Source organism: Hyperoodon ampullatus (assembly GCF_949752795.1).
Source record: "Hyperoodon ampullatus genome assembly, chromosome: 14".
Taxonomy (NCBI): Eukaryota; Metazoa; Chordata; class Mammalia; order Artiodactyla; family Ziphiidae; genus Hyperoodon; species Hyperoodon ampullatus.
Genome location: NC_136927.1, coordinates 36,297,964 through 36,319,149, shown reverse-complemented (window position 1 = coordinate 36,319,149; position 21,186 = coordinate 36,297,964). Strand labels below are relative to the sequence as shown.

At 39.8% G+C, this 21,186-nt stretch overlaps 1 protein-coding gene across 1 annotated transcript in view; it reads left to right on the top strand.

The window, feature by feature from the left end:
• SMG1 (SMG1 nonsense mediated mRNA decay associated PI3K related kinase) overlaps window positions 1-21,186 on the top strand; it is a gene marked incomplete at both ends in the record, with an annotated part of 90,982 nt that overhangs the window by 56,525 nt on the left and 13,271 nt on the right. The window contains 22 exons of the mRNA XM_079719900.1: window positions 1,145-1,393; window positions 1,723-2,007; window positions 3,154-3,298; window positions 3,757-3,895; window positions 4,810-5,040; window positions 5,151-5,328; window positions 6,001-6,162; window positions 6,944-7,161; window positions 7,471-7,625; window positions 9,267-9,489; window positions 12,031-12,277; window positions 12,734-12,963; window positions 13,854-14,102; window positions 14,595-14,733; window positions 14,816-14,925; window positions 15,054-15,272; window positions 16,774-16,964; window positions 17,696-17,868; window positions 18,018-18,297; window positions 18,739-19,011; window positions 19,240-19,474; window positions 19,636-19,862. Coding sequence (XP_079576026.1) covers window positions 1,145-1,393; window positions 1,723-2,007; window positions 3,154-3,298; window positions 3,757-3,895; window positions 4,810-5,040; window positions 5,151-5,328; window positions 6,001-6,162; window positions 6,944-7,161; window positions 7,471-7,625; window positions 9,267-9,489; window positions 12,031-12,277; window positions 12,734-12,963; window positions 13,854-14,102; window positions 14,595-14,733; window positions 14,816-14,925; window positions 15,054-15,272; window positions 16,774-16,964; window positions 17,696-17,868; window positions 18,018-18,297; window positions 18,739-19,011; window positions 19,240-19,474; window positions 19,636-19,862 — 4,558 coding nt within the window. The remainder of the gene's footprint in view (window positions 1-1,144; window positions 1,394-1,722; window positions 2,008-3,153; window positions 3,299-3,756; window positions 3,896-4,809; window positions 5,041-5,150; window positions 5,329-6,000; window positions 6,163-6,943; window positions 7,162-7,470; window positions 7,626-9,266; window positions 9,490-12,030; window positions 12,278-12,733; window positions 12,964-13,853; window positions 14,103-14,594; window positions 14,734-14,815; window positions 14,926-15,053; window positions 15,273-16,773; window positions 16,965-17,695; window positions 17,869-18,017; window positions 18,298-18,738; window positions 19,012-19,239; window positions 19,475-19,635; window positions 19,863-21,186) is intronic.

Sequence of the window (21,186 nt, the reverse complement as noted above, 5' to 3'; positions counted from 1 at the left end):
TAAGATCAGTTCAGTTGCAGATTGGAGAATGAATTAGAAGAGGGTAAGGCTGGGGGCAGAGGGACCAGTTAGGCTGAAGTCCCTGCTAAAGGTAACCAAGGTAGTAGCAGTAGGGACAGAAAAAAGCAGATGTGATATGAGGATTGAAAGTAAAGGCTAAGATGACTGCCAGGCACCTGCTCAGGTAGCCAAATTGATCATGTGCCTTTACCTGAGAAAGAGAAGACAGAGAAGGAAGTAGGTTTGGAGGGAGGTGGAAAATGGATTCCATGTAACACAGGTTAAAGTGCCTTTGAAATGCCAGAGTATAGGTGACTGGTAGGCAGGTGGGACTCAGATGTCAGGTCTGGGCTAGAGATAAAGATTCAAGAGTCATCAGCGTTTGTATGGTAATGGAAGCCACAGGAGCAGATGATATTGTCCAGGGAGAGTATGCAGAGTAGAGTAGAGAGCCTAGGACTGACCCCGAGGAACACCAATTATAGTGGATGGGTAGTGGACGAGGAGACTGAGAAAGATTCTTCAGAAAGGTAGGAGTAAACCAGGAGAGAATGGCATGGTAGAAGGGCAGAGGGTACTTACTCAAGAAGGGGGGATGGTCTAGCCTTACCCTCATTCCCCACCCTTTGGCTTAGGCTCTTTACTAAAATGATTCAGAAGCTAAAAAGTTAAATTTCTTTTTTTTTTTTTTGCGGTATGCGGGCCTCTCACTGCTGTGGCCTCTCCCGTTGCGGAGCACAGGCTCCGGACGCGCAGGCTCAGCGGCCATGGCTCACGGGCCCAGCCGCTCCGCGGCATGCGGGATCCTCCCGGACCCGGGCACAAACCCGTGTCCCCTGCATCGGCAGGCAGACTCTCAACCACTGTGCCACCAGGGAAGCCCAAAAGTTAAATTTCTTATACTGAACGATTTTTACTTTTGTCTACTCCGTTGTATACATTTATTTTAACAAACATTTATTGTTTATTGTATGCCAAGCACTATGCTAGCTGTTAGGGATTTAAAGATGATGAAAAACGAATTATCTTTATTTAGGGAGGTAGTGGGGAAGGGAATAGTTGGGGAAGACATTTTTTGGTCATGTTTCTGTGCAATCTGGGATTAGACCAGGCAAGGACTAATAAAACATTTTCTTCTCTCCAGAACAAACAATTCCAATTAGAAGCCATCTCATGGAATTAGGTCTAACAGCAGCAAAATTTGCTAGAAAACGGGGGAATGTGTCACTTGCAACAAGACTGCTGGCACAGTGTAGTGAGGTTCAGCTGGGAAAGACCACCACTGCGCAGGATTTGGTCCAGCATTTTAAAAAACTATCAACTCAAGGTCAAATGGATGAAAAATGGGGGCCTGAACTTGACATTGAAAAAACCAAATTGCTATATACAGCAGGTTAGTAAAATGAATTATGATTAATACAAGACTATAATAAAAATCATGTGTGTGAATGTTACAGTGTATGGTGTAAGGCAATAATAGAAAAGTTGATTTTTCTCAACTGTTGCAGAAAATTTGGGTCCTGAAGAGTAAGTTATGTGTAATTGACTTACCTCTGCAATTTGGTGCTTTTAAAAGAGGTAATTTTGTTATTGTTTATTAAAGTAGGAAATGTTTCCAGAGCTCATTGATTATCACTGAATTTACAATATTACTTTATCCTGAAAGAATGTCATTTGTTTGCTTCTAAGGCTTCTAAGGGCTGGTGTTTTGATTTTTTATAGGCCAGTCAACACACGCAATGGAGATGTTGAGTTCCTGCGCCATATCTTTCTGCAAGTCTGCCAAGGCTGAACATGCTGTTGCCAAGTCAATTCTGACATTGGCTAAATGGATCCAGGCAGAATGGAAGGAAATTTCAGGGCAGCTGAAACAGGTTTACAGAGCTCAGCAGCAGCAGAACTTTACAGGTCTTTCTACTTTATCTAAAAACATACTCACTCTAATTGAACTACCGTCTGTTAATACAATGGAAGAAGAGTATCCTCGGATCGAGAGCGAATCTACAGGTAGGATTTGTTTGATTAGCTTTAAAATATTAATTTTAGAAGTTATTTCCCCCTACTTTAAAGTTTGCAGTGTTAGGCTGGCTATAATTGGCCACAGAAACTGTTTCTGTGGAAATTTAGTATATTATATTGCCCAGAAGTGACTAAAGCACATTTATTTAGCATCTGATGCCACTGTGGAAGTCACTGAACTCCGCCTCCCAGGCTGTACTCCCCACCTCCCCAGTTCATGGTGCTATTATGGACCTTGATGTTTTTCCTGGCAGTAAGGTCCTGCCTGTGATATCTAAAATTCTACCTCATGCTAGGAGGAACAACAAAGATACAGAATAGTGGCCTCTGGTCCCGTTGACTGGTGGAGCACAGAAACTACAGAAAGGTTCAAGTTTCACATCCTGACACTAGTGCTAGTAACAGAAGGGTACTCGACAAATAGGATAGTTAATTCATTCAGTGTTTGAGTGCCTGTTACGGCAGGCACGATTGTCCAGGTTTTACAGATGGGGAGATAACTAACCTTTTTGCTGAAACATGAGAATTTTGTTCATGTCGTTCATTTTGTTGTTGTGAAGCCTAGAATTGTAGTTACTTACATTGGTCTTACTAAGTAATTCTAATCTATGTACTATAGGGGTCTTTATTCACAAGGGATATGTCTTGTGATCATTATAAATCTTCATATTGGCAAGTGGCACTATAGGAGGAGATTTCTTCACTTCTAAACTGGAAATAAAGATATTTACCTCATGAATCTTTGTTTGAATGAAATTGTATACTCATCACCTATCTATTATTTTTGCCAGAATGTTTAAGCTGGATCTAATTGTGAGGAAATGGCCAGTCAAATCCAAAATATAAGACATTCTAGAACACATCTGACACCTGAACTGTTCGTAAAGTTCAGTATCATGAAAGACATAGATGTGTTTTACAGGGTGATAATTTAAGCTTACTTGGGAAGCTGAGTGATTCATTTCAACATATTAGCCCTTTAGAAAAGCATAATACAAATGTGTGCTTTATCAAATTATGTACTATATAATATTATAGAACTTATTTGCAGATAGTAAAATCCTAAAATGTTAATGGGAATGCCATTAGAAATTTATGAATGTGACATTGTTATTTTTTTCTCCACTATGGCAGTACATATTGGAGTTGGAGAACCCGACTTCATTTTGGGACAGTTGTATCACCTATCTTCAGTACAGGCTCCTGAAGTAGCCAAATCTTGGGCAGCATTGGCTAGTTGGGCTTACAGGTGGGGCAGAAAGGTGGTTGACAATGCTAGGTATGTATGTTAAAATGTGTAATTTATTTAATGCATTGCAAAATAGAGATTTTTTTTATAAATTTATTTTATTTATTTACTTTTGGCTGCATTGGGTCTTCGTTGCTGCGCGTGGGCTTTCTCTAGTTGCGGTGAGCGGGCTTCTCATTGCAGTGGCTTCTCTTGTTGTGGAGCACGGGCTTTAGGCGTGGGCTTCAGTAATTGTGGCACATGGGCTTAGTAGTTGTGGCTCGTGGGCTCTAGAGTGCAGGCTCAGTAGTTGTGGCACACGGGCTTAGTTGCTCTGCGGCATGTGGGGTCTTCCTGGACCAGGGATCGAACCCATGTCCGCTGCATTGGCAGGCGGATTCTTAACCAGTGTGCCACCAGGGAAGCCCACAAACTAGAGATTTAAAATCTCTGCTGACATGGAGAAGTTTAGGTTGCTGAAATACTGATGATTTGTTTTATTTTTATAGTCAGGGAGAAGGTGTTCGTCTGCTGCCTAGAGAAAAATCTGAAGTTCAGAATCTGCTCCCAGACACTATCACCGAAGAAGAAAAAGAGAGAATATATGGTATTCTTGGTCAGGCTGTTTGTCGGCCAGCGGGCATTCAGGCAAGGAAAACATGATACAGTGTTTGGGGGAAATAGAGTCAAGTTCACTGTTCTAAATCACATATACTCGATTAAATGTTTTGTTTCAAATGAAACTTTGATAAGAGGAAAGTGAGTTAAAGTATTTTTCTAATAAGAAGAATGTGATTTCTTGAGAAATCAAGTCATTTCCTTAGGGTCCTGTTTAAAAAGGCGAAGTTTGTTTTCTGTAGATTTCTTTTTTAATTGCTCTTCTGATCAGAAATTCTTAATACTGGCTTGGAAGCTTTTAAAATATGCCAGTGTCTAAGCCCTTCTCCACATATTCTGGATGGAACGTTTGTGTATGTGTTGGAGATGGGAGGGTTTATTGACGTTTTACTAGGTGATTCTAAATATACAGCCATAGCTGAAAACCAGCAGACTAGATGGTCTGTAGCATTTACTCCCTCCCCTCTCAAAGTTCTATGAATTCTAGAATGTTACAACTATTGAGTATTTAGTTGTAGACTTTAGAAGTTTGCATTTTATTTGCTGAGATAAAACTGTGTTGACTTAGTTCTTGCTCTAGACTTCAGCATATATCAGTGTCTGTCAAAGCTGGTGTTAAGTACATGTGCAGTACTGTAGAGAGAGTAAGGTAATTCTCTGCAGGCAGAGTATTATATTGTAACACTCTGAAGCATTTAAATTCCCCAAATCAAAATCTTTGATCTTTGCTAAATGCTTATATCCTTCATCATTAGCTACATTAGTGAATATATCATAAAGAGAAGCATAGTAACATTGATTTAATATGTATAACACTAAATGTGGAGTATTTTGGTCTTTCATAAATGATAAAATGCTTGCATATGTTAGGAAAATCACGTACCTTTCTCCCTTTTTTAATTTGTGCCCCAAAATAGCAATTTTTTTTGCCCTGTTTTCTTCAGGATGAAGATATGACACTTCAGATAACAGAAAGTGAAGATAATGAGGAAGATGACATGGTTGATGTTATCTGGCGTCAGTTAATATCAAGCTGCCCATGGCTTTCAGAACTTGATGAAAGTGCAACAGAAGGAGTTATTAAAGTGTGGAGGAAAGTTGTAGATAGAATCTTCAGCCTGTACAAACTATCTTGCAGTGCATATTTTACTTTCCTTAAACTCAATGCTGGTCAGGTAGGTAGCACAGTGTTCTATTAGGAAAGTTAATTTGAAATTTCTTTTCTAGTAGATGGAAACAGCATTCGGAATTGTCTTATTTTTTCCTTTTGTTTTTTCATCCTTAGATTCCTTTAGATGAAGATGACCCTCGGCTACATTTAAGTCACAGAGCAGAGCAGAGCACGGATGACGTGATTGTGATGGCCACGTTGCGATTGCTCAGATTGCTTGTGAAGCATGCTGGAGAGCTTAGGCAGTATCTGGAACATGGCTTGGAAACAACGCCTACTGCGCCATGGAGAGGTGATAGTCTAAATAAATAAAATGTTTCAGGAAAAATTATTTCTGGGTAGAATATAATAAGACTGTTGAAAAATAATAGTTCCTTGGACTTCCCTGGAGGTCCAGTGGTTAAGCCTCTGCGCTTCCACTGCAGAGGGGCATGGGTTCAATCTCTGGTCAGGGAACTAAGATCACACATACTGAGTGGTGTGGCAAAAAAAAAAAAGTTCCTCTATGTTTACTATTTGAGTGTGTTATGAAATAGCTATATTAGTTCATAGGACACTCTGGACTGCTTGTTATACCACTTCCCTCCCACCTTTCAGAGAAATGGAAGGCTGAGAGGCGGAAGCTTTTTATATACAAAAGGAATTTTGGAGAGAGTGGTAAGAATAAGTTTCAAAAACTTTCATATACCCTTTGAAAAAATTGTCTGTTTCTGCCTTCTTTTACAGGCACTCACGAAAATATATTTCTCTATAACATTTTTGAATTGCTTAGGATTTTGATTATAGCTCTGTACCCTAACTAAACTTGCAAATCAAGAACTATTGTGTATGGTTCTTTGCTATCACAGGGAGAAATTTGAGGTTCTTAGAACTAATGCTGACATATATCAAGTTTTATCCTTTTGCCTCCACCATGTTGACTGTTTTTAATAACTTTAAAGTATTTTTCTTTCTTATCCTGAAGGAATTATTCCACAACTTTTCTCACGCTTAAACCACCCTGAAGTGTATGTGCGCCAAAGTATTTGTAACCTTCTCTGCCGTGTGGCTCAAGATTCCCCACATCTCATATTGTATCCTGCAATAGTGGGCACCATATCACTTAGTAGTGAATCACAGGCTTCAGGTAAGGAATTTTAAAATACTGCTACTTTAAGTATAAATGAGTTTGCAAACAACGTTTGTTAGGTAAAATTTTTTGAGCAAAGTTCCAGAGTTGATAGTTTGTAATTTTTCCATAGTAATAATAGTAACAGTAATAACACCATTTATTGAGTGAGTAACTACCATGTCTGGCAGTAGGATGTGTGCTTTACACGATATCTTCAGTCTCACAGTAACCCACCAAGGCTTCGAGGAATCTCAGGTTCACCGAGCTGAATTAGCTGGCAGACAAGGATTGAAAATAAGTTCTGGACTCTGGCTGGGGGAACACTTTATTTGTTGAGACTCATTTATTATATTTTCCCCCATTTATCGGTTTTTTTTTTTTTTTTTCGGTATGCGGGCCTCTCACTGCTGTGGCCTCTCCCGTTGCGGAGCACAGGCTCCAGACGCGCAGGCTCAGCGGCCATGGCTCACGGGCCCAGCCGCTCCCTGGCATGTGGGATCTTCCCAGACCGGGGCACGAACCCGTGTCCCCTGCGTTGGCAGGCAGACTCTCAACCACTGCGCCACCAGGGAAGCCCCCCCATTTATCTTTTATTAGCTTATAATATTAATAAATATAGAAGCTGAACTTGTAAAAAGGCAAAATATCCATGATCTTTGTTCAGCTTAGTGCACAGAAGGCAAAATTAGTTAAATGAGTGCTCTGGGATCAAATACATTATTGATGTTTTCCCTAACTCAACATATGCACATGGAGAAGTATCCAAATTATACCTTATTCTCCCATTTCACTTTAGGAAATAAATTTTCCTCTGCAATTCCAACTTTACTTGGCAATATTCAAGGAGAAGAATTGCTGGTTTCTGAATGTGAGGGAGGAAGTCCTCCTGCTTCTCAAGATAGCAATAAGGATGAGCCTAAAAGTGGATTGAATGAAGACCAAGCCATGATGCAGGATTGCTACAGCAAAATTGTAGATAAACTGTCATCTGCAAACCCAACTATGGTGTTACAGGTACAAAAAACCCAACTCATATGTTTTAAAATAAATTTTTATTGTAACCACCCACCCAAAAAAACCCCCCAAAAAACTCACCTAAAAACTAAACCCATAAAACTGTTACAGAAATATTATTCAAAGAGTAAAGCTTTTAAAATAACCAAAATTGGTTTTATAAATCTTTACTGATAGAATCACTGATCAAGTTTCTCTAATTGGTTAATGAACAAGATGCACACATTTCACTTGCAATATCCAGTGTTTGCAGAACTGTGCTGTGTGTAGATTTGTAGATGAGCATATTTGAATGTGCCGTGTGTGCAGGTTCAGATGCTCGTGGCTGAGCTGCGCAGGGTCACTGTTCTCTGGGATGAGCTCTGGTTGGGAGTTCTGTTACAGCAACACATGTATGTCCTGAGACGAATTCAGCAGCTGGAAGATGAGGTGAAGAGAGTCCAGAACAACAATACCTTACGCAAGTATGTTTTCATATACTTACACTCCAAAAACATAGCTGCCTCTTTTTTTTTAATGTAAAATACGTATAAAGTTTGCCATTTTAACTAATTTTAAGTGTACGATTCAGTTGCAGTAAGTACATTCACAGTGTTATGTCCAGTTCCAGAACTTATCCATCATCCCAAACAGCTCCGTACCCATTTAATAGTACTTCCCTTCTCCCCTATCCCCAGCCCCTGGTTACCACTATTTTGCTTTCTGTCTTTATGAATTTGACTATTCTGAGTACCTCGTGTGACTGGTATCATACAGTATTTGTCCTTTTGTGTCTGGTTTATTTCACTTATAATGTTTTGAAGGTTCATTCCATGTTGTAGCATGTATCAGAATTTCCTTCCTTTTTATTGCTAAATAGCATTCCGTCGTATGGATATACCATGTTTTATTTATGCACTCATCTGTCAATGGACACTTGAGTTGCTCTTGTCTTTTGGCTATTGTAAACAATGCTTCTATTAGCATTGCTTTACAAGTATCTATTTGAGTCCCTGCTTTTAATTGTGTGTGAGCCAATGGATTTGCTGGGTCAGATAGTAATTCTATGTTTAACTTGTAGAGGAACTGGTAAACTGGGTTCCAGTTTCTCCATATCCTTGCCAACATTTGTTATTTTCTGTCTTTTTGATAGTAACATCCTAATGTGTGTGAAATGGTATCTTGTGGCTTTGATTTGCATTCCTCTAATGACTAATACTGTTGAGCATATTTTCATGTGCTTATTGACCATTTGTGTATCTCCTTTGGAGAAGTGTCTATTTGAATCCTTTGCCCATTCTTGAACTGGGTTGTTTTATTGTTGTTGAGTTTTAGGGGCTCTCTAAATATTCTGGATATTAATCCCTTATCATATACATGATTTGCAAATATTTTACCCCTGTTTTATACATTGTCTTTTTCACTCTCTTGAGTGAAAAAAAATATCTTTTAAAAAAAAATTTATTCCTGGCTCTGTTGGGTCTTTGCTGCATGCGGGCTTTCTCTAGTTGCAGAGAGCAGGGGCTACTCTTTGTTGCGGTGTGTGGGCTTCTCATCACAGTGGCTTGTCTTGTTGCGGAGCGTGGGCTTCAATAGTTGTAGCACATGGGCTCAGTAGTTGTGGCACATGGGGTTAGTTGCTCTGTGGCATGTGGGATCTTCCTGGACCAGGGATCGAACCTGTGTGCCCTGCATTGGCAGGTGGATTCTTAACCACTGCGCCACCAGGGAAGTCCAAAAAAAGTCTTTTGATGCACATAATTTTTTAGTTTTGATGTAGCCCAGTTTATCAATTTTTTCTTTTGTTTTCTTCTAAGAGTTTTAAATAAAGCCTTAGCTTTTATGTTAAGGTCTTTGATCCATCTTGACTTATTTTTTGACATATAGTAAAAGGTAAGAGTTCAGCTTCATTCTTTTGTAAGCAGATATCCAGCTTTCCCAGCACCACTTGTTGAAAAGAGAAGGCGCCTCTTTTATATGCTGGATTTTTTGCAATGCTGTTTTTAGTCAGTTACTTTGCTAATATTTTATTACCTTATTTTGACTATTCGTTGATACTGTTTACTTACACTTGACAATTAAATTGTTCCTTGTTTGTATTGAACACTTTACGTCTTTCTGGTCAGAGAAGAGAAAATTGCAATCATGCGGGAGAAGCACACGGCTTTGATGAAGCCCATTGTGTTTGCTTTGGAGCATGTGAGGAGCATCACGGCGGCCCCTGCAGAAACGCCTCATGAAAAGTGGTTTCAGGATAACTACGGTGATGCAATAGAAAATGCCCTAGAAAAACTGAAGACACCATCAAACCCTGCAAAGCCTGGAAGCAGCTGGATTCCATTTAAAGAGGTACAGAAAAATCTCAAGAATGCTAGTGAAATAGGAAATTCCCTGAGATGAAAAATTTAAGTAAGGGGACTCTTTTTACTTTGAACACAAGAGAACTTTCTAAGCCCATGGAAGGCAGCCAGTGGTCAGTTGTATGTAAAGAATATAGAGAAAGGTGTTTTCTTCATTTTTAAAAATTTGAGGGTGAGTGGGCCTAGGGTGGCAAACTTTAATCTACTGAGGGTTTATACCAGGGAAGAATGTACTGTAAGAAATTAGGGAAGGAGCTGTGGCCTTGAGCTAAATACTGACTGCCTGCTATATTCTTCTCATAAAAGATTAAGAAATTTAATCTTGGACCTATGTAGTTTTTCTTGGTGGAGTGGTGTTCAGTATTTCTAACAGACAATATTCACATGTAACAACATCAGTTTTTATAAGGAATTCTTTGACAGCAATTCTGCATAGCCTGTTTGAGGGATGATTAGTGTATTTAAATACTTGAGAATCCTTATCTTTTATGTTTTGGTCCCCTTAATTCTGTATGTTCTTTGGTTTTCATCTGTTTCAGCAATAGCACCACTAGTTGGGGGAGCCTGTTTATTTATTTATTTTAAATTTACTTATTTTATTTTTGACTGTGTTGGGTCTTCGTTGCGGTGCGCGGGCTACTCATTGCAGTGGCTTCTCTTGTTGCAGAGCACGGGCTCTAGGCACGTGGGCTTCAGTAGTTGTGGCACGTGGGCTCAGTAGTTGTGGCTCACGGGCTTTAGAGCGCAGGCTCAGTAGTTGTGGCACATGGGCTTAGTTGCTCCGCGGCACGTGGGATCTCCCCTGACCAGGGCTCGAACCCATGTCCCCTGCATTGGCAGGAGGATTCTTAAGCACTGCGCCACCAGGGAAGCCCAGGGGAGCCTATTTAAGCTACCTTGTAGCTTTTTTTCTTATCCCTTCTTTCCCTATCCTTTTCCTATATTGCTCTTAACTGATTTCCTTAACTTTAGTAATGAAAAAACTATTAAAAGATACAGTGTAGAGACAAAAAACACACCTGACTTTAACTAGTAAATGCAAAGTAGAGGAAACTAGAGGAAATGCTCTAACTTCAGGGGAAATGCCTTAGAAGCACAAGATACGAGCACTAACATGAAGGATGAAGTTTATTATGTGTGGCCTAGGCAAAACTTGTTTTCTCGTGTTTCAGCAGTAGTTTCTTGCTTCTTTGTGTTCTTCTCAGTAAGTCAACCAAGAAATCCAGAGGAGGAGACAGGGAGAATACTTTTTTTTTAAATTGAAGTATAGTTGATTTATAATGTGGCGTTACTTTCTGATGTACAGCATAGTGACTCTTTTATATATATAGATTTACATTCTTTTTCATATCCTTTTCCATTATGGTTTATCCCAGGATATTGAATATAGTTCCCGGTGCTATACGGTAGGGCCTTGTTGTTCATCCATCCTATGTATACTAGTTTGTATCTGCTGATCCCAGTCCTTCCCCCACCCCCACCCCCTTCCCAGGGGGAATACTTTTTAAAAAACCCGTGTGTGTGTGTGAAATAAGTCACAGAGAAAAATTTTAGAAGTCCTATGTCCCTCCATAATTATATCTCCCTTTCCACAACCACTGCTCTGAATTTTGAATTAATCATTACTTACTTTAAAAAAAACAGTTTTTATTGATACATTTCTAAATGGTATATTGTTTAGCTTCTCCTGTTTTTGAACTTCATATAAATGAGATTATATTGTATGTACATGCATGTGTTTACCACTTCCATAATTGATGGATCAGCATTAGGTTTTTTTTTTTTTTTTTTTAATGTCATCCATATTTTATATACAGCTGAACATTGATAGATTATGGGACAGTACCACAGTTTATCCTTTGTCCTGTCAGTGGATACTTGAGGTGTTTCCAGTTGTCTTTTTCCTTTTATGAACAAATGTTGCTAAAGATTGATTTAAAAGTTTTCACATGAAAGCAGAGCCCAGTGTTCATTAAATCAGGTGTAGATTATTGAGTTAGCTACAAGTAGAGATACAGCTATACATGATCCACTCCTGCGAGTTATTAGAAGAGATTGTGTGTTTTTTTGCATACTTAAAGTAGACAGAGCTCTAAATTGTTACCACATTTTCAGATGGCTTCCTTAAGGGTGTGTCTACCTGACAGCCAATAGCTGGCTATATCTTTTGCTCTGTTGCAAGGACTGAAGTGACTTGTTTGGGTATTGATTGGACATAGCTTAACAGTGGGGAATTTGCTACAAGCCTTGAATTTTGTGATCACAGTAGTGATTTCTTTCCATCTGCTATGATTTCATTGCATATTTGTACAGAGGAGGTGGGAGAGGTCTGAACAAAGTAGAAATCACCTAGAGCATATCAGCACACCAGTGTTTCCCCTCCCAGGATGGCCCAAATATGTAACATCAAATTAAATGTAAGAACTGTACAGGAGGTGTTTGTATTTTAAATTTATCTTTAAGCCAGATTGAATGTAGAAGAAAATAAGCGTTGTAATGGTATTGTAAACTTTTCCTATCTTAAATATAGATAATGCTGAGTTTGCAACAGAGAGCACAGAAACGTGCAAGTTACATCTTGCGTCTTGAAGAAATCAGCCCATGGCTGGCTGCCATGACTAACACTGAAATTGCTCTTCCTGGAGAAGTCTCAGCCAGAGACACTGTCACAATCCACAGTGTGGGTGGAACCATCACAATCTTACCTACCAAAACCAAGCCAAAGAAACTTCTCTTTCTCGGATCAGATGGGAAGAGCTATCCTTATCTTTTTAAAGGTGAGATTTAAAAGAAGAACATTTGTCTGATTATTAACACTGTGTGTGTGTGTGTGTGTGTGTGTGTGTGTGCGCGCGCGCGCGCGTGCGTGTGTGTGTTAGGATGGTTTTAGGTGAGTATCTATATGTCGTCAATAGCCTGGAGTATCCTGTATTTTGTTAGAAGTGGTTGGAGGCTGTGTAGTATGATTTTCCATTGCTTCCTCTCTTCTTGCTTATGAACTTATACAAGCAGGGCAACTGAGGTACAGCTAATAATGCTAGTATCTAATACCTTGTGACTGAATAGAATGTTCTCTAATGCTCTCATTGTGCTTCTTTGGCTGTCAGTTCTTGACTGCTTTTGCTAATTGAGAGGAACACAAAAAAGTGGTATGTTTCCAGTCCCATTCCCATCCCATTGCGCTTCACCCCATCTGGTCACCTACTCTAGCTACTTTAATTTTGTTTCCATAGGATTGGAGGATTTACATCTGGATGAGAGAATAATGCAATTTCTGTCTATTGTAAATACTATGTTTGCTACAATCAATCGCCAGGAAACACCCCGTTTCCATGCTCGACACTATTCTGTAACACCACTAGGAACTCGATCAGGCCTAATCCAGTGGGTGGATGGAGCCACACCCTTATTTGGTCTTTACAAACGATGGCAACAACGGGAAGCTGCCTTACAAGCACAAAAGGTTGATTAAAATTAAAATATGTGCCTTTATTTGAATGTTAATAAACAAGTATATATATTAGTCTGTTCTCTGTGACATATTTTCTATTCTTACTGCCCTTGAGGTTTTTTCCAAGTTTATAAGAGTTAAAGAAGGAATAGACACAACTTTAAATTTGGAGTTAATCACTGTGGCATCCTATTTTGTACCAGTGAAATTTATTATGATTTAGAACAGTTCTTTAGAATTCATTTTAGCTGAGTATCTGAGTGCTTAGTGTATATGACAGGAGTAGTACTAAGTACTACAGATAAGAAGATAAATTTTTAAACAGTCACAACTTCAGGTTCCAGTATCTAGACAAATAAAATGAATCTAAGTAGGGTAGGTATGGGAAGGAGCAAGAGTTTGAAAGGCTTCAAATTTTTTTAGGTAGGCCTAGGAGACTACAGAACAGGTACTGAGGAGGTGAATTGGAGGTGGAATTAGAGAAGGGCTATTTAAATTTTTGTCTAAGGTGTTTCTGAATATCTGTTGTTAATTTTACATTGATTAAGTCATATTGGTGAAGAATGAAATATGTGCAGTAAATGAGTGATAAATTTTAAACAGAATTATATGTTACAAAGAAGAATGTAACTTGGATGTTGAGCTTGAATTGAACCTCAAGAAAATATAACAGTAGACAGAGTTTTCAATAAAGTAGTAATACCAAATTAAGAAAATGATATGTCGATTTGTAAGAAAGATGCATAGTCCAGACGACTTGGCTATTTGATGGATGAGATTTAGCTAGCTAAGTAGAGAGTTCCGCTGAAAAACCAGTTTTTAAAATACCACTTTATATTCAAGGTAATCTTTATCCTTATTTAAACAAAGTTGATCTTTCCTTAAAAAAATTTTTTTTAAAGGCCCAAGATTCCTACCAAACTCCTCAGAATCCTGGAATTGTACCCCGTCCTAGTGAACTTTATTATAGTAAAATTAGTCCTGCTTTGAAAGCAGTTGGACTTAGTCTGGATGTGTCCCGACGGGATTGGCCTCTTCATGTGATGAAGGCAGTATTAGAAGAGTTAATGGAGGCCACGCCCCCAAATCTCCTTGCTAAAGAGCTTTGGTCATCTTGCACCACCCCTGATGAATGGTGGAGAGTCACACAGGTATGTGTTTTGTTTTAGACTATAATCAGTAGTATTGTTTCTTTGCCTGCTTCCTGTCTTGTCTTGTTCACCCTCCTCCTGCCTCCCTCCAGACTTGGTAGTTTGAGACCTGCATTTGAATCTTATATTACATTTATTTTTATGAGGCATAGCCATGACTGTATGAAGGCAGAATGGAGGGGATTATGGATGAAATGAAAAGGAGAATAAAAACTTTAGAAAGGGAAAAACTAGAGAGGCTGAAGAATAGTTGTTCTGTTTTTTTAAATCCTGCATTCTGATAGTGATTAAGTAGGACCAACCCGTGTCGTATGCTGCTGCTCAGTGCAGGGTTTCTGTGACCACGTGCAGCGTCCCTGCAGAGCGCTAGCTATTTATTTAGAAATAAGGGAGTAGGATTATGGAGGTTTGTAAATTTTAGAGAATCAAGTCCATGTTGGAAGGAAATTTGCTAATGATGCTTAACTTGCTCCCCCATCCCCTCTTCTTTAGTCTTATGCCAGATCTACTGCAGTCATGTCTATGGTCGGATATATAATTGGCCTTGGAGATAGACATCTGGATAATGTTCTCATAGATATGACGACTGGAGAGGTTGTTCACATAGATTACAATGTTTGCTTTGAAAAAGGTAAAATTAAAGTGGACTTTTTATATGAGGGTCAAATTTATTTTGGTGAAAGGACAAAAATATAATGATTTATCTTTTCAAGGTAAAAGCCTTAGAGTTCCTGAGAAAGTACCTTTTCGAATGACACAGAACATTGAAACAGCACTGGGTGTAACTGGAGTAGAAGGTGTTTTTAGGCTTTCATGTGAGCAGGTATGTGTTTTTTTTTCTCTTACACCTCTTAGTGTACCTGTTTAAATCAACAAATCCTTTGGAATGAAAAACTACATTTTAATGAGGAAACTTATGGCAAAACTTAATTAAAAGTCTTCTGAAAACAGGTTCTACACATTATGCGGCGTGGCAGAGAGACTCTGCTGACGCTGCTAGAGGCCTTTGTGTATGACCCCCTGGTGGACTGGACAGCTGGGGGTGAGGCCGGGTTTGCTGGTGCCGTCTATGGTGGAGGGGGCCAGCAGGCCGAGAGCAAGCAGAGCAAGAGAGAGATGGAACGAGAGATCACTCGCAGCCTTTTTTCTTCGAGAGTAGCTGAAATTAAGGTGAGGCCAATGATAATAAGTCATCGTCGTCTTTTGGTTAATAGTTAACGTGTCCAGGACTTCCCTGGTGGCACAGTGGTTAAGGCTCCGCCCTCCCAATGCAGGGGGCCCAGGTTCGACCCCTGGTCTGGGAACTAGATCCCACATGCATGCCGCAACTAAGGAGCCCGCCTGCCACAACTAAGACCTGATGCAACCAAATTAAAAAAAAAAAAAAAAAATAGTTAACACGTCCAGGGAATTCCGTGGCAGTGCAGTGGTTAGGACTCGGCGCTTTCACTGCCGTGGCCTAGGTTCCAGCCCTGGTCGGGGAACTAAGATCCCTCAAGTTGAGTGGCACGTCCAAAAAAAAAAAAGTTAACATGTCCATAAAAAACTTGAGTGGGGCTTCCCTGGTGGCGCAGTGGTTGAGAGTCCGCCTGCCGATGCAGGGGACACGGGTTCGTGCCCCGGTCCGGGAAGATCCCACATGCCGCGGAGCGGCTGGGCCCGTGAGCCATGGCCGCTGAGCCTGCGCGTCCGGAGCCTGTGCTCCGCAACGGGAGAGGCCACAACAGCGAGAGGCCCGCATACTGAAAGAAAAAAACAAAAAAACTTGAGTGAAACTTTTTTTAAAAAATTAATTAATTAATTAATTAATTTTTGGCTGCATTGGGTCTTCGTTGCTGTGCACGGGCTTTCTCTAGTTGCGGCGAGCAGGGCTACTCTTCGTTGCGGTGCACGGGCTTCTCATTGCAGTGGCTTCTGTTGTTGCAGAGAACGGGCTCTAGGCACGTGGGCTTCAGTAGTTGTGGCACATGGGCTCAGTAGTTGTGGCTCGTGGGCTCTAGAGCGCAGGCTCAGTAGTTGTGGCGCATGGACTTAGTTGCTCCGTGGCATGTGGGATCTTCCTGGACCAGGGCTTGAACCTGTGTCCCCTGCATTGGCAGGTGGATTCTTAACCACTGTGCCCCCAGGGAAGTCCAAGAGTGAAACTTTTTCTAAAAATTGGTTTTATACGACTGTAGTGTATAAAACTGAAATGGCAGCGAAGTAAGGCACAGTTTGCTGTGATCTTTCACTAAGAAATGCTCCCATGCAAAGACACAATCACTCTCACACATGGGAGGTGGGTTAATGATTTGAAAAAATTATACCTTCCTTAATAGACTGAAAAGTGTTTACCAATGAGGATTTTAAGTGTACTTCACTTGGATAGCCTCCCTCCTTCTTGATTTTAATATCGTGGTAGCCAGTGATGCTAATCTTGTTTTGTGTGGCGTGTTGGTAACTGCATGTTATTGTGGAATTGAGTCTTCATTTATGGCTGTTTGAATTGACCCACATTAGTTATCTTATTAAAAATATGGTTGATGCCATCACACACACACACCCCAGCTTTGTTGAGATTTAATAGAGTAACATGTGCAGAATGTCCTTCTAACATGATCCTTCTGACAGACATCATCATATCTCATAGTCAGCCCTATATAAGAATCTTCCTAATAATGTCTTTTTACAGGTGAACTGGTTTAAGAATAGGGACGAGATGCTGGTTGTACTTCCCAAGCTGGACAGCAGTTTAGATGAATACCTGAGCTTGCAAGAGCAACTAACAGATGTGGAAAAACTGCAGGGCAAACTGTTGGAAGAAATAGAGTTTCTAGAAGGAGCTGAAGGAGTGGATCATCCTTCTCATACTCTGCAACACAGGTTTAAAACAAGTGTTGAACTCTTATTTCTAAAGATATGCCATTAAGGATAATTTTCGTATTTTTGTGTAAACATTGTCAACTTGAATTAGAATTATTGCAGCAACTCAGATAAATAAAGCTCTCCCAGGAACTGCAGTTTCAAAGTGTTAATAAAGCAGAATTCACTTAAATTTTCTGCTTTATTATATTTAATTTAAATGTTTGAGTAACTATGGGAGATGGTGGACATGGTGGTTAGAACACTGAACTTGGATTCAGAAAACCTGGGGTTTGGTTTTCTCTCTGCAGTTTGTATCTGAATCCTTATTCATTTGTACCGTGGATCTTGTCTACTTGGCTGAGTTTTTTTGAGCATTAAACTAAAGTGATCTAAGTGAATGAACCTTGCACAGAGCGGCTGCCCAGCTCAGTGAAGGGTGGTTAAATGTACAAGTGCCAAACACTGCCGGAGACGCTGAGATTATGGAGACCTGTCAAGTCTCAGTCTTCCATACTTCAAATAACTCGTAACCCTGGCAAATGTGGTAGAATTTTATTTAAAATGTTCTGAGTGTAGTTAGGGAACTCTGTAGGGTCAGGAAAAACCAGAGAAGGAAAGGACATTTGAGCAGTGCCCTCAAGATTGAAAAGGAGCTTACCAGGCAGTCCAAGTGTAAGCAGAATGTACTTTCAGGGTGATGAAAGTCCACAGAAGGAAGAAGAGCAATCACAATGTTTTCCTTCCATTAGGTATTCTGAACACACTCAACTACAGACTCAGCAAAGAGCTGTTCAGGAAGCAATCCAGGTGAAGCTGAATGAATTTGAACAGTGGATCACACATTATCAGGCTGCATTCAATAATTTAGAAGCAACACAACTGGCAAGTTTGCTTCAGGAGATAAGCACACAAATGGACCTTGGTATGGATTGACTTATTTTAGATGTACCTGTGAGCATGTGGGTTTTGTTGTTGTTGTATTCATGTGTGGAGTTCTGGTTTGTACTCCCTTTCAGTGACTGCTGATTTGAAATGGTTTCATTGTGATCAATAATTATCTGTTACCCAAAGGTCCTCCAAGCTATGTGCCAGCAACAGCCTTTCTGCAGAATGCTGGCCAGGCCCACTTGATCAGCCAGTGTGAGCAGCTGGAGGGGGAAGTCGGTACCCTCCTGCAGCAGAGGCGCTCAGTGCTGCGAGGCTGTCTGGAGCAGCTGCACCACTATGCAACCGTAGCTCTGCAGTATCCAAAGGCTATATTTCAGAAACATCGAATTGAGCAATGGAAAACCTGGATGGAAGAGCTCATCTGTAACACCACAGTAGAGCGCTGTCAGGAACTCTACAGGAAGTAAGTTTGATCACTCTCCATTTTCTTTACTTCTCATTGGGACTGGAAGCAAAGTTGTGTTCATGTTTTTAATTGCATAGTATTTTATTTTTCTGAAAGAAATGATTGATAGATGGAATTTGAATGGAGTCACTTTTCTCTGGGTTTGAGCTCATGTTTTCCTTTAAAAGACAGTGTGTTTTTCCTAATTGATTAAAGTGTATCCCAGTGTAAGCATGGTTGGATCAGGGTAAAGAGAGCTGAATTCAAATATTGATTCTATCGCCCACTAACAAGTTATCTTAGGAAGTTACTTTCGCTTTCGAGACCTTTTCTGTAAAATGGAAATAATGATTTCTACTCTTCAAGGTTGGAAGATCAAATTCAGTATTCCATATTGTCTTTTTTCATATTTTGTAAGGCGTGAACTTTCTTTACAAGCACCTCTTTCTCTGTTTACAGATATGAAGTGCAGTATGCGCCCCAGCCACCCCCAACAGTGTGTCAGTTCATCACTGCCACTGAGATGACCCTGCAGCGGTACGCAACAGACATAAACAGCCGTCTTATTAGACAGGTGGAACGCTTGAAACAGGAAGCTGTCACCGTACCTGTTTGTGAAGATCAGTTGAAAGAAATTGAACGTTGTATCAAAGTTTTCCTTCACGAGAATGGAGAGGAAGGATCTTTGAGTCTAGCAAGTGTTATTATTTCTGCCCTTTGTACCCTCACAAGGTGAGTTAGCTGACCACATAGTGAGACCATTTCATTGTCTTGCGAACATTGATGCTTATGGAGAGTTCATGTGTCTTTTGTTTGATCCCAAACTTAAGATATCCTTTTTCTTTCATTAGTCTTGCTCGGTGTAAGACTGCTTTATTTCCTTTCAGATTTTGAGGTATCCCATTTATGTGTGCTTAGCTAAGTCAGTTTCACTGTACAAATATTTATCTCATTTTTTAGGCGTAACCTAATGATGGAAGGTGCAGCTTCGAGTGCTGGAGAGCAGCTGGTTGATCTGACTTCTCGGGATGGAGCCTGGTTCTTGGAGGAGCTCTGCAGTATGAGTGGAAATGTCACATGCCTTGTTCAGTTACTGAAGCAGTGTCACCTAGTGCCACAAGACTTAGACATTCCTAACCCCATGGAAGCATCGGAGGCAGTTCACTTAGCTAATGGTGTATACACCTCACTTCAGGTGAGTGCTTCTAAATTAGCTTAAATTTTAGAAGTTAGTTTTAGGTATTGAACGTTGTATTTCTCATCTCTGGGTCCGAAAAGTGATTTGACTTCCTCCCTTTTAATGTTGCTTTCTCTAAACTCAGAAAGCATTAAAATATGTTTCTCACATATTTATAGGAATTAAATTCAAATTTCCGGCAAATCATATTTCCAGAAGCACTGAGATGTTTAATGAAAGGAGAATACACATTAGAAAGTATGCTTCATGAACTGGACAGTCTTATTGAGCAGACAACTGATGGTGTTCCTCTGCAGACTCTAGTTGAATCTCTTCAAGCCTATTTAAGAAATGCAGCTATGGGACTTGAGGAAGAAACACATGCTCATTACATCGATGTTGCCAGGCAAGTGAATGCTAAGCTGTGTTCTCTTTTCTTGTGAAAGAGATGGGTAGCCAGATAAAAGTTTTTTGAGTTCTTATTTTACTGTAAGCTTACTTTTAATTTTCAGAGCAGATACATATATATAAGCATTTATAAGTAATGTCTTTTTAAAAAAACCTTTTATTTTGGGGGAATTCCCTGGTGATCCAGTGGTTAGGACTCTGCGCTTTCAGTGCTGAGGGCATGGGTTCAATCCCTGGTTGGGAGCTAAGACCTTGTGAGCCTTGAGGCAGGGCCAAAACAAACAAACAAAAAACCCTTTTATTTGGAAATAATTACAGACTCATAGGAAGTTGTGTTAAAAAAAAAAAAAGTGTGCAGGGAGGTCTTGTGTACCCTTCATTCCTCCTGCAGTGTAGCATCTTGCATACCTATGGTACAGTAGCAACACCATGACATTGACATCGGTACAGTCCACAGAGCTTACTCAGATTTCACCAGTTACACATGCACTCATTTGTGTGTGTGTGTGTAGGGCTGTAGTTTCACCATACATATGCACACACACAAAGTAGAGTGTGGTACTTTTTAAGCCAGCCCTTGGAACTCCATGGAAGCATCTGAGCCAGTTTAGTTAGCTAGTGGAATATACACCTCATTTCAGATGAACGCTTTTAAGTTAGCTTAAGTTTTATAAGTTTGTTTTAGGTATTGAACATTGTATTTCTCGACTCTTAAATCTAGGGTAACAGTTTGACTTTGGAACCTGTAGAGGTTGGGCAGTTTCTCCAGGCTTGCACTGTACCCAAAGCTAAGCCCTACCCTTTGTGCTTTGTGACTCAAGGCCTCTTTCTTTGGCATTCTGATGTCCAGTTCCCTTCAGAAGGTATAATTGAGAGAGTAGAAATGAATTGACCCACCATGCTTCCTCCCATGGGAAAATTCCAAGATACAAGAAAGTAGAATAGTGTATAATGAACCTCCATTTTACCAACTTCAGTAATTATCTGTACCTGGTTAATCTCTCTCTGTTTTTCTTGCACCTGTTTAATCTTGTTTAAATTGTACTGCTCCAGTTATTTTGAAGCAAATACCTTTTCATTCTTAAACTGAGGGAAGTATATATCTAAAATGTAAACTTATTTTTCTTAATTTATGGTGCCTTATTTCACCAAAAAAGGTAACAACTCCTTAATGTTTTCTTTTATGTTGCATTCAAAATTTTCCTATTGTTTCTTTGTAGTTGTTTTACCATAAAATTTAAAAAATAATTGCAATCAATATAGCATAAACATAAATGTCAGCTAAATAGTGATTTAGATTATTTGCACAAGAGCTTTATCAT